The sequence below is a fragment of the Semicossyphus pulcher genome, unplaced genomic scaffold (assembly GCF_022749685.1).
Source record: "Semicossyphus pulcher isolate SPU_LCO1_2020_fin unplaced genomic scaffold, fSemPul1.0.p SCAF_18, whole genome shotgun sequence".
NCBI lineage: Eukaryota > Metazoa > Chordata > Actinopteri > Labriformes > Labridae > Semicossyphus > Semicossyphus pulcher.
The window spans coordinates 1,899,906-1,914,487 of record NW_027211691.1 but is presented as its reverse complement, the minus strand read 5'-3'; the positions used below and the strand labels follow the sequence as shown (position 1 = coordinate 1,914,487).

At 42.0% G+C, this 14,582-nt stretch overlaps 1 protein-coding gene across 1 annotated transcript in view; it reads left to right on the top strand.

Moving 5' to 3' along the window:
* Positions 1 to 14,582, top strand: part of adarb2 (adenosine deaminase RNA specific B2 (inactive)) — a 213,067-nt gene that overhangs the window by 184,741 nt on the left and 13,744 nt on the right. Inside the window, exons 5-7 of the mRNA XM_069667522.1 lie at positions 5,081 to 5,249; positions 8,612 to 8,763; positions 11,265 to 11,433. Coding sequence (XP_069523623.1) covers positions 5,081 to 5,249; positions 8,612 to 8,763; positions 11,265 to 11,433 — 490 coding nt within the window. The remainder of the gene's footprint in view (positions 1 to 5,080; positions 5,250 to 8,611; positions 8,764 to 11,264; positions 11,434 to 14,582) is intronic.

Genomic DNA, 14,582 nt, shown 5'->3' with positions numbered 1-14,582 from the left:
CCAGACAAAGGTGCCTCTCAATAGGAAACCAAAATCCCTCTGGCTCAATATAACATGGCATTTCATAATGTACCAAATAAGCTTTAAAAAGTCTGCTAATAATTAGAATTTAAGTGCAGTTTGATCACACTGTAACCTGAACAAGCTCCGTGAAATTCCTGACAGGGAAATTGCACAGCTTAGCTTGATTTCTACCACCTGCCACTTCCCCCCCCCTCACTTTGGTTCAGGGGAGGTCATCAGAATATGTGTTAAATAAGCACCTGTGTTCACCTGACAGAAAAGTGTTCCTACCTCCTGGTTGGCACAGTGCAGCAGTGTGTCTTTGTCCTCCTGTTAGAGGCTGTTGACAGTATTGTGCAGTGAACAGTTTCCATAGTGAGTAGCTGCAGTTCTCCGTGTGTGATGTACATGCTTTGTGACAGTGCTGTTATCCCGGGGTGTGACATCTTTGAATCACCAGTAACAGATGTATCTGTGTGTGAGGAGAGCCTCAGGCCTTTGACTCCGCTCTACCTCGTTCCTTTTGACCCTCTGTCTCTGTATTTGTGTGATGCAGCTGATTATTCCTGGTTTAAAAACAGCACACAGCCGGTGGGGCTCTCCGTCTCGTCTGTGTGTCTCTCTCATTCATCTCTCCTCCTCCTCCTCCTCCTCCTCCTCCTCTCCTGCAAACTGAAGGCAACCTCACTGCCAATTTCATGGCAGGGTAGTGAGCAGCGCAGCAGAAATTATCCACTGCAAAATTGATCTAAACAATCGCAAAGTGGAACGGCGAGGAAAAGCAGAAGAATGAAATCGGGGGAGTGTGTTACCTTTCTGAACTCGCTTTGTCACAGAGGAGTGTGAGGGTTATTTCTACTGATAGTTACACTCATCACAGAGAGATAATTATGGTGCGTTACAGTCATACATACGATATAACCTGCTCTTTAAAGACCTTAATGTGCTTTTATAACTGAGTGGTATTTAACTGCATAAGATGCTTAAAGCTGCTTTAATGGTGCTGATATAAATTACGACAGTTAACACATTTAATGACTCACTTCACAGCTGTATGTACAGGTGTCTGAAGCTGTGCACACATTATATACATAAATCTGTTAATGATCTGTTTGCGCCCCAACAAGGTGTTAAAGAACGACTCGCAGAGGAATGAAACATTATTAATCACAACATCATTCACACCTCGTTATTTAAGAAGCTGTTGCTTTGTTTAACATCTGATTAAGAAAAACTAAAAGTGTTTCTAACATGTACGAAGTAACTTTATTCTACTAACATATAAAGTTTTCATCAGGAGTTGAACTTGTTTCACCTGACCTCAGACTTTCCTTTCTTCCTCTTCTCTATGCTCTTTTTTTCCTAAACTGCCCACACACACACCGCACACACTCCTCCCTCAGTCCTCTTTCTCCTCCCTCGCCCTCCTTCCCATCCCTCATCAGTGGAGGTGTCAGGCCTCCTCCGCCGCGGTGCCATCTGGGCCGAGGCTGATAAAAGCTCATGTGCCGGGCCGGCGGTGCCTGCAGGTCTGCCAGGAGCCAGCCAAGCCTGACTTTCAGAGGCGATGGGAGAGATTTGTGGCAGCCAAGGAAGGAATGGCATGCCGTTAACGTGCTGATCCACCCCTCCTCCGCTCTGCAGCACCCCCGTCTATCTGTCAGTCAGTCTGTCTCTCACATGGCCCTGCACTGGCCTGAATCCTCACTGAGAAAAGTGTCTTCTTCTCAAAGGAAAACCAACAGGAGCCCAGATAACCTCATGATCTGTGATCTGTCTCATAGCATTTTCTCCATGACTCATACTGAGAACACTGCCCAGGTGAGAAGCTACAGTCCTGCTGTTTGAGACAGAACTGGATGGAACCAAGTTTAAGTAAAGACCATTGCTCCGTTAATTTGGGCACTGTGACTCATTCAAACACCTAGTCCTTTCAGAGTATAGTTTAACTTCTGTAGCACAAAACTCTCGGCTCGTTCTCGTTCCCTAATCGTCAAATATTGCTCCTTTTCACACACCTCATCTCATACAGACAAGATACCCTTATATTCTGCATGGCACATGGGCATTTAACTAACTCCAATTTAAACCAATCTGAAGCAATATCTTTATTTTAAATTACATGCACAGAACATTGCAGAAGGACTGATAACGTCTGTTGAGGGTGGCTGTAAGCGGGATGGATGAGTCTGAGGACATCACCCAGCAGAGCAGGCTTCCTGTACCGTTGGAGACTAAAGTCAACGTTAACTCAGTTTAAGTCGCACCAAGATGTTTTCCTCAACTTAACCAAGTAGTTTTTTGACTAACTGACTATTTTGACCAAATGGACAGTTTCACATTAAACACGCAGAAGAAATGAGAGTAACAGACCTTAAACAGACGCTTCCTTGTCCGTCTGTTTGAGACACTTAAGGTGGATGTTTATGTATTTGAAGACCTGGGATAAGACCAGATTAAACCTTTAGCATGGGGCACATTGTTCTCAGCCCACATGGTACTTCTGGAGAATCACTTGTGCTACTTCTTAGAAGTGTCATTATTTTGTAGGCTTAGGCAACGTCTGCTACTCACGGCTTCTGCCCCTCTCTCCCAGGTATTTAGGACCTTCTCTTTGCTTCTCTGAACCTCGATCGTTGGAGCAGCTGACATGTAGATTTGACAACAGCAGATAAAGAGGATGAAAAGACATCTTCTGAGGAGCATGCATGGCTGCATTCTGTACTTCCAGCCTGGACATTTGCTCTGGTTATGCAATGCTGTGTAGGGCACAGATATTTTCTGATGCCAATTAGTTAGTTAGTTATTTATTTTGGTCATATATAAACATACAGTAGCATAACAACAATTGTCCATACAGTTTTAAAGCAGTTAAATATTATCCAATAATTAGTCAAATAAAACAAACATATTTTTTGACTGAATAAAAGGCTGTTGGCTGAAGCCTGAGCGTATCGTGCCTACCCTAATTACTAAACAAAGCGTCACCTGAATTCTACTCAATGTGGAAATGAAACAAGACAAAGGAAAAAACAAAGATAGATTATAATAAAGAAGCACACCATCTTACTCAGAAGTATTTTAACACAGCCATAAACAAAACAAAAACAGACCATTATCGTCGGCCAGTTCCACCAGGGTCGGAGGTAAGACCAACTTACCTCGGCCTGATAGCAAACATGCGTGTTTTAACTAGGCCTTAGTAATTGTTCACTTTGTAAATATTACATCTACATCCCATGATGCCAGCCACAGTACACGTACCAGGCTTGCTTCTCAGAGGATAAACGATCAGCATGTAGAAGGTGAACTGAGGCAGGTATAAGAAAGCTCAGGTGGCCTTGTGACCACATGCCAATGACCGGCTAATTGAAGAACACAAGTTATCCAAAGTCACACATGCTAAATTATGAGATGTGTCCTTTTCCTGGTTTCAGGCCCACCAGACTCCAGTATGGGTCTGTGAGGACATGGTGCCAGTTTATAGGTGCAGTCCCTCCCTCACTCTTTGGATCCAGTTAATCCAGGCTGCTGTGGTGCGATAGGAGCTTCTGAGGAGACGCTCACTCATGCTGCTCAGAGAACTGTGGTTATAAAAATAACCCATAGTTATCCGTCAGAGTGACCTTTTTACCCTGTTCTCCTCTTGTGTTTTCTCTTTTATTCCACCGTGTGAGCGAAGGGAACTCTGCTGGCCAACTGAGGTCCATCTTTTTCATCGCTGGTTATTGTTGCATTTTTATTTGTTTTACTTATTTTAAGTTAGGCTGATATTTATACTGTCAACAAAATGTATCGTATTCCTTCTAAAAATTATTTTTACAAACCTGTTGACCTCTAAGAAAGTCTCTGAGAGCCACCTCATTCTTTTCCATTCAATGTGCTGTATATGTGCGGCCAAAAACAGCCACCTACCTTGTACACAAAAGGCAGGTTTGCTGGTTTGACATGACAACTTTACATCTTAGTGTAAGGCCGTTTTTGGCACAATAATGCAATGTATCTTTACTCCTCCTGAGGCAAAGTAGGCATGTCTAAAACTGGAAAAAATATCCGCAGGTGCCAAAGTGGCTGCGTGCTGAGAAAGAAAATGTGTCTGTATATAATAAAAAACAAAAAAACTAGTGGCCTTTTATGTTTAACTGAAGCCAACCAGGGCTTTTAGTCCAAGATGCAATTTGTCCTGTTCAAAGAGGACGCTTTATCGATTTTGCATAAATACATAAATAAGAATTACATTTAGTTTGAGCGCTCAGGCTTTTCACCTGAAGTCATCTTCCTGCTGGTTTCTTGTTAGCATTAGCTAGCAACAGGTGACTTTAAGTGTTAGTTTCCTCTTGGTAATAACAGTGTTTCTGATTTCCTGGAACACTCTGTATGTTCTTGGGCTTTCTTCAAAGCAAAAACTAATGGCTCCCCCAAAAAGAAAAGTCATGAAATAAAAGTGTGGGTTACCGTTATAGTCAGAGGGCGCCCATTTTCTTTTGACGTCATGGCTCAAATGATGTTATAAAAACCGCTGTGTTCAGGTTGTAAGTGGATGGATAGGTTGAGCAAACCCGGCCATATTTTAAGCTACATTAACATTTTTGATAACCTATTATACAACAGCTAATGTTAGCCTCCAACCACTTCCTAGCTAACACTGCAATTGCCAGGAAGGAAAATGCTATGTAGGTTAGCTAGGAATTTAAACTAAAAACGTTAACGGTAATATTATCTTTCAGCCTTACGTTGACATTAGCTAGCAACTGGCGAAATGCTAACGTTAGCTATGTAGTCTAAAAGTAGGAAGTGGCTTTTAAAAATTGTTGTGTTAGCTTGAATATGACCAGACCTCGCTCCAGGTTTTTACTCTTCTCTGCCTTTCAATGTAGAAGCAGTCAAATGATAACAATTTGTCAAATGGCATTAATTTAACCTGTAAAACAGCAGGACACGATTCAAACAACATCTGAGCATCACAACCTGAGGGGGATGTCAGATGAAAATGGCCGCCATGTGAATATGGTCTATTAAGCTTCTATATGACAGGCACAATAAGACATACGTTTCTCTGTGTGTTTTTGTTGAACAGGTCTGGACCTGAGGCACGCCCAGGTGGTGGCGTTATCGACAGGAACCAAGTGCATCAACGGGGAGTATCTGAGCGACCAGGGACAAGTGGTCAACGACTGTCACGCTGAGGTCACGGCCCGCAGAGCGCTGCTACGCTTCCTCTACTCTCAACTGGAACTCTTCTTGAGGTAAAGATCTGCCTTTAGTTGAGCTTGCTTTAATTCTCTGCAGCTTCGTAATTGTAACAGTTGTATTTACATTCTCAATACCCAGATACCCAGATAATGCTTGTTATAACCAATCGATAACATGATGACTTGTGTTGGACTGCAGAGAGTTGTGGCTAAGTGAGTTGGACTTGGAATTAGCTAAGAATATTAGCAAACTTTGGAAACATATGGCAGTGCAATTGTTAGCCTTATGGGCACACTAATACATAATCTTAGTATATAAGTACCCATAATGCCTCAGAACCGCCCCTCTCAGTTTCAGATTATAATGTGATACATGAAGTGCTTGAGTAATTCAGTTCAAATCCACCGAACATTCAGCGCCGCCTTGATGCTGTGTCTGCTTTATGGAGTTAAGTTTTTAAAACATGCATTACATTACAGGTTGCATTGAAGTGTGCTTAATAGCATTAACTATCATGTTTGCTGTGACCTCATGCTGCACTGCCAAAGAGTAGTCTCTCCTCTATAATAAGCTCCATGGAAAGAGCCCCGCTTTATCTCACCGGAGACTTTTCAATAATCAACGAGCCATATGTGCGCGGTTCTCTCCAGCTAACTAAGCATATTATCACGCACTTAACTGGTTCAGCTCACGGTCTAAATGGACTATTTGTTTTAAGCACTTTTTTAAATGCATTTACTTTGTGTGCAACCTGTACAGTGTGCTCCAGTGCACACCAACATTTTTACCAGTATCAAGAGACAGTGTTGATGAGCTTTGACTCCTAACTGCCTCCGGTGCATAAGCATATATTATGACTTTCAGCTCCCTGAGGAAGCTGATAGCCAGGCTGATTCATCAGATTAGTGGCCAGAAGTCTCCATCTTTGAATGTCATATTTGCATACACAGCACTGACTTTTTGTCTTAGCACAATGCTGCATGGCAGGTAGAGACTTTGCGGCTGAGTAAAATGGCTAATGGGAGAGATAACTCATAATGAAATGACCAAACAAAATGCCAGAACTGCCATATTTACACTCAGTGAAAGGACACCGGAGACGGAGGAGAGGTTATATTAAGATGCAGTCGTGCTTTGCATTCTTATACATAGTTTAAATATACAGTGTGAATGTATTTATATGTGTGTGAGTGATGAAAACTTTATTCCTGCTTGTAGCAAAAACAATGACCTAGTTTTGGAAGTTTTGTATACAAGTTAAATTAAGTGTCACAGAGTCAGCTTCATATTCAACAAATATTCAACTCATTGTTAATGTTTGAGGAAAAAACCTTATTTTCACTTATTCATGACTTATTTTGTTTTATATAATGTCAACATGTCTTCTATATAAGCATATAAATCTAATTGCATACATTAATAGTGTTTTAAGCTATAAATACGTCTTCAGAAAGAAGTTTTTTCCCATAAATTTGACGACTTCACCATCGTGAAGCCTGTTTATTTACAAACAACTGATTTACTGATTGAACATATGTTAGCTTTAGCGTTAGCTAGCTACTACCATGGCCTCTGTGTATTTTGCTTAATTCCAATCAACCACTTAAAAAAAATGTAAGACTTTTTTTTAAATGTTTTTTATTGGTAGATGTTTAGGGTTTAGCTTACAAGACTGAGAGGACCAATATTTACATTTTTCATATTAATCAAAACAGAACAACAAATACGCCAAAAAACACAACATCAACAACAGAGACAAACAAAATATAACACAAAACAAAATACAACCAAAAATACAAAGAAACCCATACCCCCACCCAGCCAGGTAGCCTAGTAAAGACCTTATTTTTAAGGTAAGCTACTTAGCATTGTCTGCGCGCATGCTGCTTTGCCTCAAATAGCCAGCAAAGCAACTGTACAGACTTTACTTTTAGCTAGCTAGCAACATGGCCTGTGACTATGTTGCTTCAACTAAACAGCCAGTATAACAATTGTACAGACTTTTACTGAAACATTAGCTAGCTAACACCATGGTCGATGCATTTGTTGATTCACCGCAAACCGCTAATGTAACGATTGTACAGACTTTTGCTTTGACGTTAGCTCGCTAAAAAAGGTCGGATTATGCTCAGTTTACAAAGTTTGCTTCAAGCCAAACAGCCCATAAAGCAATCTGCAGACTAAAGCTTTGACGTTAGCACGTGAGAAACATGGTCTGGACATTTGTTGCTTTAACCGAAAGAGAAAACAGCTGTGCAGGTGTAAGCTTTAGCATCAGCATGTTAGCAACATGGTTTTCTGTGTATGTTTCTTAATTTAACCGAACAGCCAATATATAACAGCTGTACAGACATTAGTTTTGATATTATCTAGTTATGAATATAGTTTGTGCAATTATTTTGTCTCCCCTCACAGCAAATATATGTATGGGCCATAGTTCTCACATTACTGAGCTACAAACGTTGTCAACCAGCCAATTAACAAATGTACGGACTTTAGTTTTAACTTCAGCTAGTCAGCTCAATGGTCTGTGAGCCTGTTGCCACAGCCACTACAACAAGACAGACGTTAGCTTTAACATTAGCTAGTTAATAACATGGTCTATGTGTGAGTTGCTTCACCCCAAACAGCCAATATAACAAGTGTACAGACGTTAGCTTTGACGTTATCTAGTGACAGACATAGTTTGTGCACTTTCTTCACCCCAAACAGCCAATGTTACAACTGTAGACTTAAGCTTTTAACGTTAGCTAGCTAGCAACATCGCCTGTGCGTATGTTCCCCGCAACAGCCAATCTATAAATGTGCAAACCTACACTGTAATGTTCGCTAGCTAGCAGCCTGGTCTGTACGTTGATTTACACCTGACAACCATTATATATCAACTGTGCAGACTTTAGCTTCAACTTTAGCTAGCTAGCAACGTAGTCTGTGTATTTGTTGCTTCACTACTAACAGCAAATATAACAACAGTACAGGCATCAGTTTAACGTTAGCTGGTTGCTACGTATTATTGCAAGCTATCTGTGTGAGTTCTTTATTATTTTATTCCATCCAGTCTCAATCATTAATTCTCTGACTGGACCAGTACAATCAACGCTGCATTAAGAGCTTGTATATTTCTTTTGTTGACCATCATGGTGACACTTTCATGACTCAAAGGCAGAGCCTGTATAGATCACAGGTTAAAGTCGCCCTCTGTGTTTCCCATTTGGACATCCTGAGTGATGTCCAGGACTCTGTGACAGCAGGTGAATGGAGTTTAGTCAGAGAGAGCCGGTGTCCATCTCTCCGCCTCTGCCTCACTCCATCATTGGAAACGAAAAGAGGAAATCTATTTCCTAAGCTGTGATGAATGGTGTTACCTTTCTCATCAGTCACCCTCCTACTTGTTGTTTCTCTCTCTCTGCTTCAGTAAAAGGCCGGAGGACTGGGAGGAGTCGATATTCGTGCGGCACAAGGAGTGCGGCTACAGGTTGAGAGACAACGTCCATTTCCACATGTACATCAGCACGTCGCCGTGCGGGGACGGGAGGCTCAACTCGCCATATGAAATCACCGCAGACCGTAAGACAGCAGTCACTCTGTTTAATCCATTTTACATATATTTACAGTCCTGAAAACACTTAAAAGAAAAGCAGTTTTAATACACATGATGCATTTCTAAGTTAATAAATCACTCGTTCTCTCAGTCAGTCAGATTATTTTCTCAGGGCTATTTTCTCAGTCAAGCAGCTTGCATCTCTTTCATGTCACACCCCGTCCTCGGCCTCATTCAGCAAGGCTATGCTGACTAAATGACTTTTTATTGCTTACCCACTGAAAATAAATTGTATATTCATTTAGACGATTTGCCCAGCATTTTTCTGGTGGCCTACGAGCTCAGAAATGTAATCTGGACTACAGTTTCCGTCAGGCAAATGAATATTTCTCCCTCCTTTCATCCCAGACTGACGCTGCTATCCAGCTCTGACTTTACACTACAGGCTGAGATTTTCATGAAACCAGTAAGGATGGAAGGAGGGAGGGAGAAAAGATGACTGCAGAAGCCTTTGAACCTGACGTTTTTTGGTCATTAAACCTTTTAAATGTTCTGCTGTGCGCTCTTAGAGATTAGAAAATTACACAGTACCTTTTCCCGACTGTTCTTAAACACTTCTGAGAAGTCGGGGCTTAAATTTTAGCTGCTGTCACATCAGCCGAAGAAACACGGAGGAAAAGAAGAGGGAAGGAAGGAGAGTTTAAGCCTGAATTAAAACATAAACAGCAGTTACCAACATGCACTCTGTGACCCGATTAGGAAGGTATGTTATTTACTGGAAGCAAGAAAAATATTGTTTTGTTTGTCTTTTTTCTACTTCACAGACTTTTTACGGTCAAGTCATGCTGCCCTGTAAACTCACATGTAATTACTTAAAGATGTTAACACCTGAGAAGTAGACGGAGCATCTGGGTCTGAAAAGTGAGACCAATGGTGATTTAAACCTGCATTCCTTCTAGTGGCCAGCAGGGGGCAACAAAAAATCTATGAGAAAATGTTCCTCCTCCTCTCCTGATTTATTCCCTCAGTAAATATTTTCCTAATGAGTTTATGGTCTCAGTCTATAGTTTCAAGTCTTCTTCAACACAGCATGATGTTCATTTAGTGAGTGATGCTCCCACTTAAGAGTCACAGAGACCAGGAAGGGGGGGAGGGGTTAGGGCGGGGCTACCTGTAATTGACAAGATGCTACCAGAATGACCTGAAAATTGTCTTGTTTAGCGTTTGTTTCTACTGAAAAACACTCTGAGGAGTCGGATTCAATTTTTTTCAGTAATAGCATTTTGTTTAAAGCCTGTTTCTTTTTCACCAATCACAATTAATATCCAAGTTATTTTAGCAGTGTCCCGATCCAGGGGCTGCAGCCTTCGAAGGCCATATTTGGCCGATTGCGTCACATAAACGCGTCGAAGTCTGTCCCAATTTGAAGGCTCCTTCAGATGCAGCGAAAATCCATGGGATGCATCCTTCGCGGCCCAACATATCCCAAGATGCTTTGCGCGCCAAACCAAATGGTGGACCTTTACGCAGTCGTAAATGTAAAAGTTTTTGGTTTCAACTCAATCGAATAATGAACGGTCTCGGAAACAAATTATCTTATTATTAGCTTGCTACCTGTTACTAGGCGTCAAGAATGGCGTTTGGTGACTCAACGGTTAGGATGGGAACAGCTGGTGACGCAAACAGGAAGACCAGACCGTCTCATTTCAGTTCGGCTTTAACATCTACGCAGGCTACAAATGACTGCGTGGACCGCCTCCTTCGAAGGCTGCAGTGCCTGCTTTGGGACACAGCTTTTGGTTTATGGATGCACCTTGCTAACCAAGCTAGCGCTAGCGTTAATTGATATCTCAGGGTTGGCTTACCCCTCGCTTCTCTTCAGCTCTGACGTCTGGTCCAGAACGTGGATTTTTAAAAAGACAAGATGACATAAACCAAAATGGAGGCTACTTGGTCCCTTAATTCTTACTCTATGTTTAAAACAGATTGGGGCCTGTGCTCACACTAACAGGGTTTAAAAGACGAGGGTTGTACTGTCAGTTATTTTTGCTTAACTAACATTCATAATAAAAAGTTCATCAAGGAGGCATCAGAAGTACTTCATCCAGGGGAACGGCTCCTTCTGTCTTTCCTTCAGACCGCTCCAGCAACAATCAGTCAATCACTTCATTAACAATGAGACAGCCAGCCGTCCTGAGATGAAAGATTTAATTCCCTAAATGAAGCTGTTAACCTCATTTAAACTTTGCTTAGAAAGAAATTACAGATTTTATCCTCCACTGAAACTTCTTATTAAAATATGATGGTAATGATTTATTGTTTTTCTGCTGTATTTTCAGTTAATTTGATCAGAAATCTACAGAATGAATCTGGGCTGCTTGTTGACATGATTAGATGTGCTGTGTGTTATTTAGAAATAACAGGCTTCTTTATTGGATAATTAAATTGGATCCAGCACAGCCGTGTAATAAGAGACGACAGAATGTGATGAAGCTCAGGCTGTGATTGTATGTGTTCGTGTGTTCAGTTCACAGCAGCAGACACCTCATGAGGAAGCACCGCAGCCACCTGAGGACCAAAATCGAGTCGGGTGAGGGGACGGTGCCGGTGCGGAGTCGGGGGCCGGTCCAGACGTGGGACGGAGTTTTACAGGGCGAGCAGCTCATCACCATGTCCTGCACCGACAAGATCACCAGGTCAGTGCTGGTAGACGGTCCCTGTGGGTGAAGACATGTATTATTTTCTTGATTTATTTTCTTTAATTTGGCTCTCTCACAGTATGAAATCAAAACTCTCTGTCGTTGTTCGGTCTCGTTTCTCTTGCTGACTTGATCTGTCCAGTGTGTTAAAATAAATATGCAAAAGCACCTCTCTGTGCTGCTGCCATACTCTGGGTTCCAAACCAATGACTGGATATAAAGATGGACGACGTGTAACAATCTACTCTCACTCTGCAGAAGGGAAGCCAGGATAAAAAAAAAATACATTTAGAGCCTGAGACTGCGCAGTAGAGATCGGCTGGCTGAGCCACGGTAACCATGTCCCGCCGCTTCCTCTAACAAAAACACACATTTAACTAATCCAGAACTGAACGTTGCAGGAGCCCGATTTGTCAAGAGCTGTCAATCATGAGGCCACACCCCCTTTTTATAGCGTCAAAAAACTAATTAAAAGTAAACTTGTCAGAAAAATGAACACTTGGACATAAATCAGCATGATAAGAACTAACTATAATGACAGAAACCATGTTTGACAAAAATGTATTCGGCGTGTATTTTGATTTTATAGTTTGACTCATGTCCCATCTGTTAACATGGAGGAGGCGGGCTTTAGGAGCTATACTGCAGCCAGGCAGCAGGGGGCGACAGAGAGGGTTTGGCTTCACTTTTAGGGAGCTGTCACGTCGTCCATCTTTTTATACAGTCTGTGGATCCAACACAGTTCCAAAGTTTTCTTTATTTAAATGTCCAAGACTTTGTATTTGAGGGTGTCCCGCCAGCTCGAAGAAAAGTTGCATCTACCGCTTGTGGCAGTTTAATCCACACTGCTACTGTCAAACGTCTTTGCACAGACAGGAAGTAAAATAACAGCTGCTAGCCAAACATTTATACTTACCGTTGCTACCATCTTGTTGTTTTTCTTTTTTAAAACCCCCCAACGAACCTGTGCAGCCTTGTTTATTCGCTGTGTCCAAGGAAACAACGATAAACGCAGCATTAAAGGTTTCCTCACGCAGAGAGGAAACCTTTAATGCTGCGTTTAACAGTTGAATATTAAACTCTCAGATAGGCAGAATATTTAGCTGTTGTGATGTTAAGTTAACATGCTATTGCATCAATTCTTATTGTTTAGTTCTAAGCTACCTGAGGCCGAGCTTTTCTGCAGGATTTGACATCTCGGTGTAGCTGCAGCTTTGTGTGCATTTAGTTGCATGCTACGCTTCTTGCGTTGCTTTAGATGACATTAAGCACGCTCTGGCCCGTGCTCCCTCATCAAGTGGTTTATAAAGTTTATTTTTACTACAACAGATAAAAGGTACTGCGAACAAAATACAAGAGCAACAACAGAATGAGAGCAGAAGAACTGTTACATCTTAATACGTGTCAAACAATGTCAGAACACAATCCTCCTTACAACTGAAGCACATTTAAGACTCAGACTGCCTTTCATAAATCAAACATGAAGCGTCGTCCTGCGCTGTTGAAAGGCATTTAACACAAACTGTGCAGGTGTAAACGCTTTCTGAAGTATGATCAGCTTGTTTGAAAATAATCTGAGGGGCAAAATTATAGAACATTTATTTTTCCAGCCCTGGAAACTGCTAATATCAAATTCCACACTTCTGTGTAGGAACCCTGCAAAACTCAAAGCCTGCAGACTGAGTGAACAGGAAACAGCACGGTCTGTTTTGGAGATGACGTAGGTTTTCCTCATTTCCAAGCATTACAGTCTGCAGAGATTGTGTTGATTTAACTGTAAAGGTCGACACAGGACACCCCAACATAAACCCTCTGACACACCATGTGATCAGAACATCCTCTCCCCCAGGAGGTCTGTGACACGCCTAAGAGCAGGACGGTAGAAGTATCGATTGGAGGGTTAACTTTATGAGGAGATTAGCTTCCTTATGAGAAGGACTGATCTCTGTTTAAATACAGCTTTTTTTAAGATGTGCTTCTTGAGCCGGGTACAGGTGGCTCTGATATTTACCTCAGCGTGTGTGTGTGCGTGTGTGTGTGTGTGTGTGTGTGTGTGTGTGTGTGTGTGTGTGTGTGTGTGTGTAGGTGCATGCTTGTGTCGCCCTGAGCCATGCTGGAAATCTTTTGAGTCCCGGTGATGACTATTGATTTCCCATATGTGAGTTGAACGGCTAATCCCGTTCTAATGAATTAGTATTAATTACGTCATTGTTTTAATCTGCAGATCTGTAGGAGCGACTCGCTGGCTAACTGTGGATATTTATTTCTATATTACAAGTACATGCCAAACTGTGAGGCGATCCTTCGACTGGGACTTCAGTTAACCCAAGTATGTTTTAAAATAAGTCAATATTCAGTTTCAGCATCACTTATTTCCTGTTTATTTATTGCTTATTTACTACAGGTGACACTAGTAAATATAAAAACACACCAGAGCCTGTGTGTGATGTTAGCTTGTAATGTATGGTCTGCATGTTGGCAGCCTGTGCAGGACAGACGGAGACGCTAAATCAGGACAGCTTTGCTCTCACGCTTCATTTTCACACTGTGCTCATGTGTGAGGAGAGAAGGCATCGGTGTGTACACACTAAAGCATCTTTACAGGCAGAGGGAGGCATTAACACACACACACACACACACACAATTACGCATAATAACATTGACTTACTGACTTCCGGGGCTGCATCTTTTGAATGACGCGAGCTACGGAGGACGAGTCATCGTAGCCTGTGTAGACGCGAACTGAAATGAGACGGTCTGCTCTACAGAGGATTTCCTGTTTGCGTCACAAGCTGTTCCCGCTCTTACCCTTGCATTACAAAATACCCCTATGTCGCCTAGCAACAGGTAGCTAGCTGGCTAATTAGCTATAACTAAGGTCACGTGACAATTTTAAAGATAATTTAAAGTTTCAAGGCCCCCTTCGTTTTTTTAACATTTGTATCTTTAGCTACCTTTAACATTTAAAGAGTCTTCCTCGGCTGTTTAGGAGTCCGCCATCTTGTTTGAATTGGCGCACAATGAATCTCAGGACATATTGGGCTGTGAAGGATGCTCCTGATCCTTTGTGGCCGGGGAAAAGGAGGACGCATCTGAAGGAGCCTTCGAAATGGGACAGCCTTCGACGCGCCGCTGCGATGCAATCG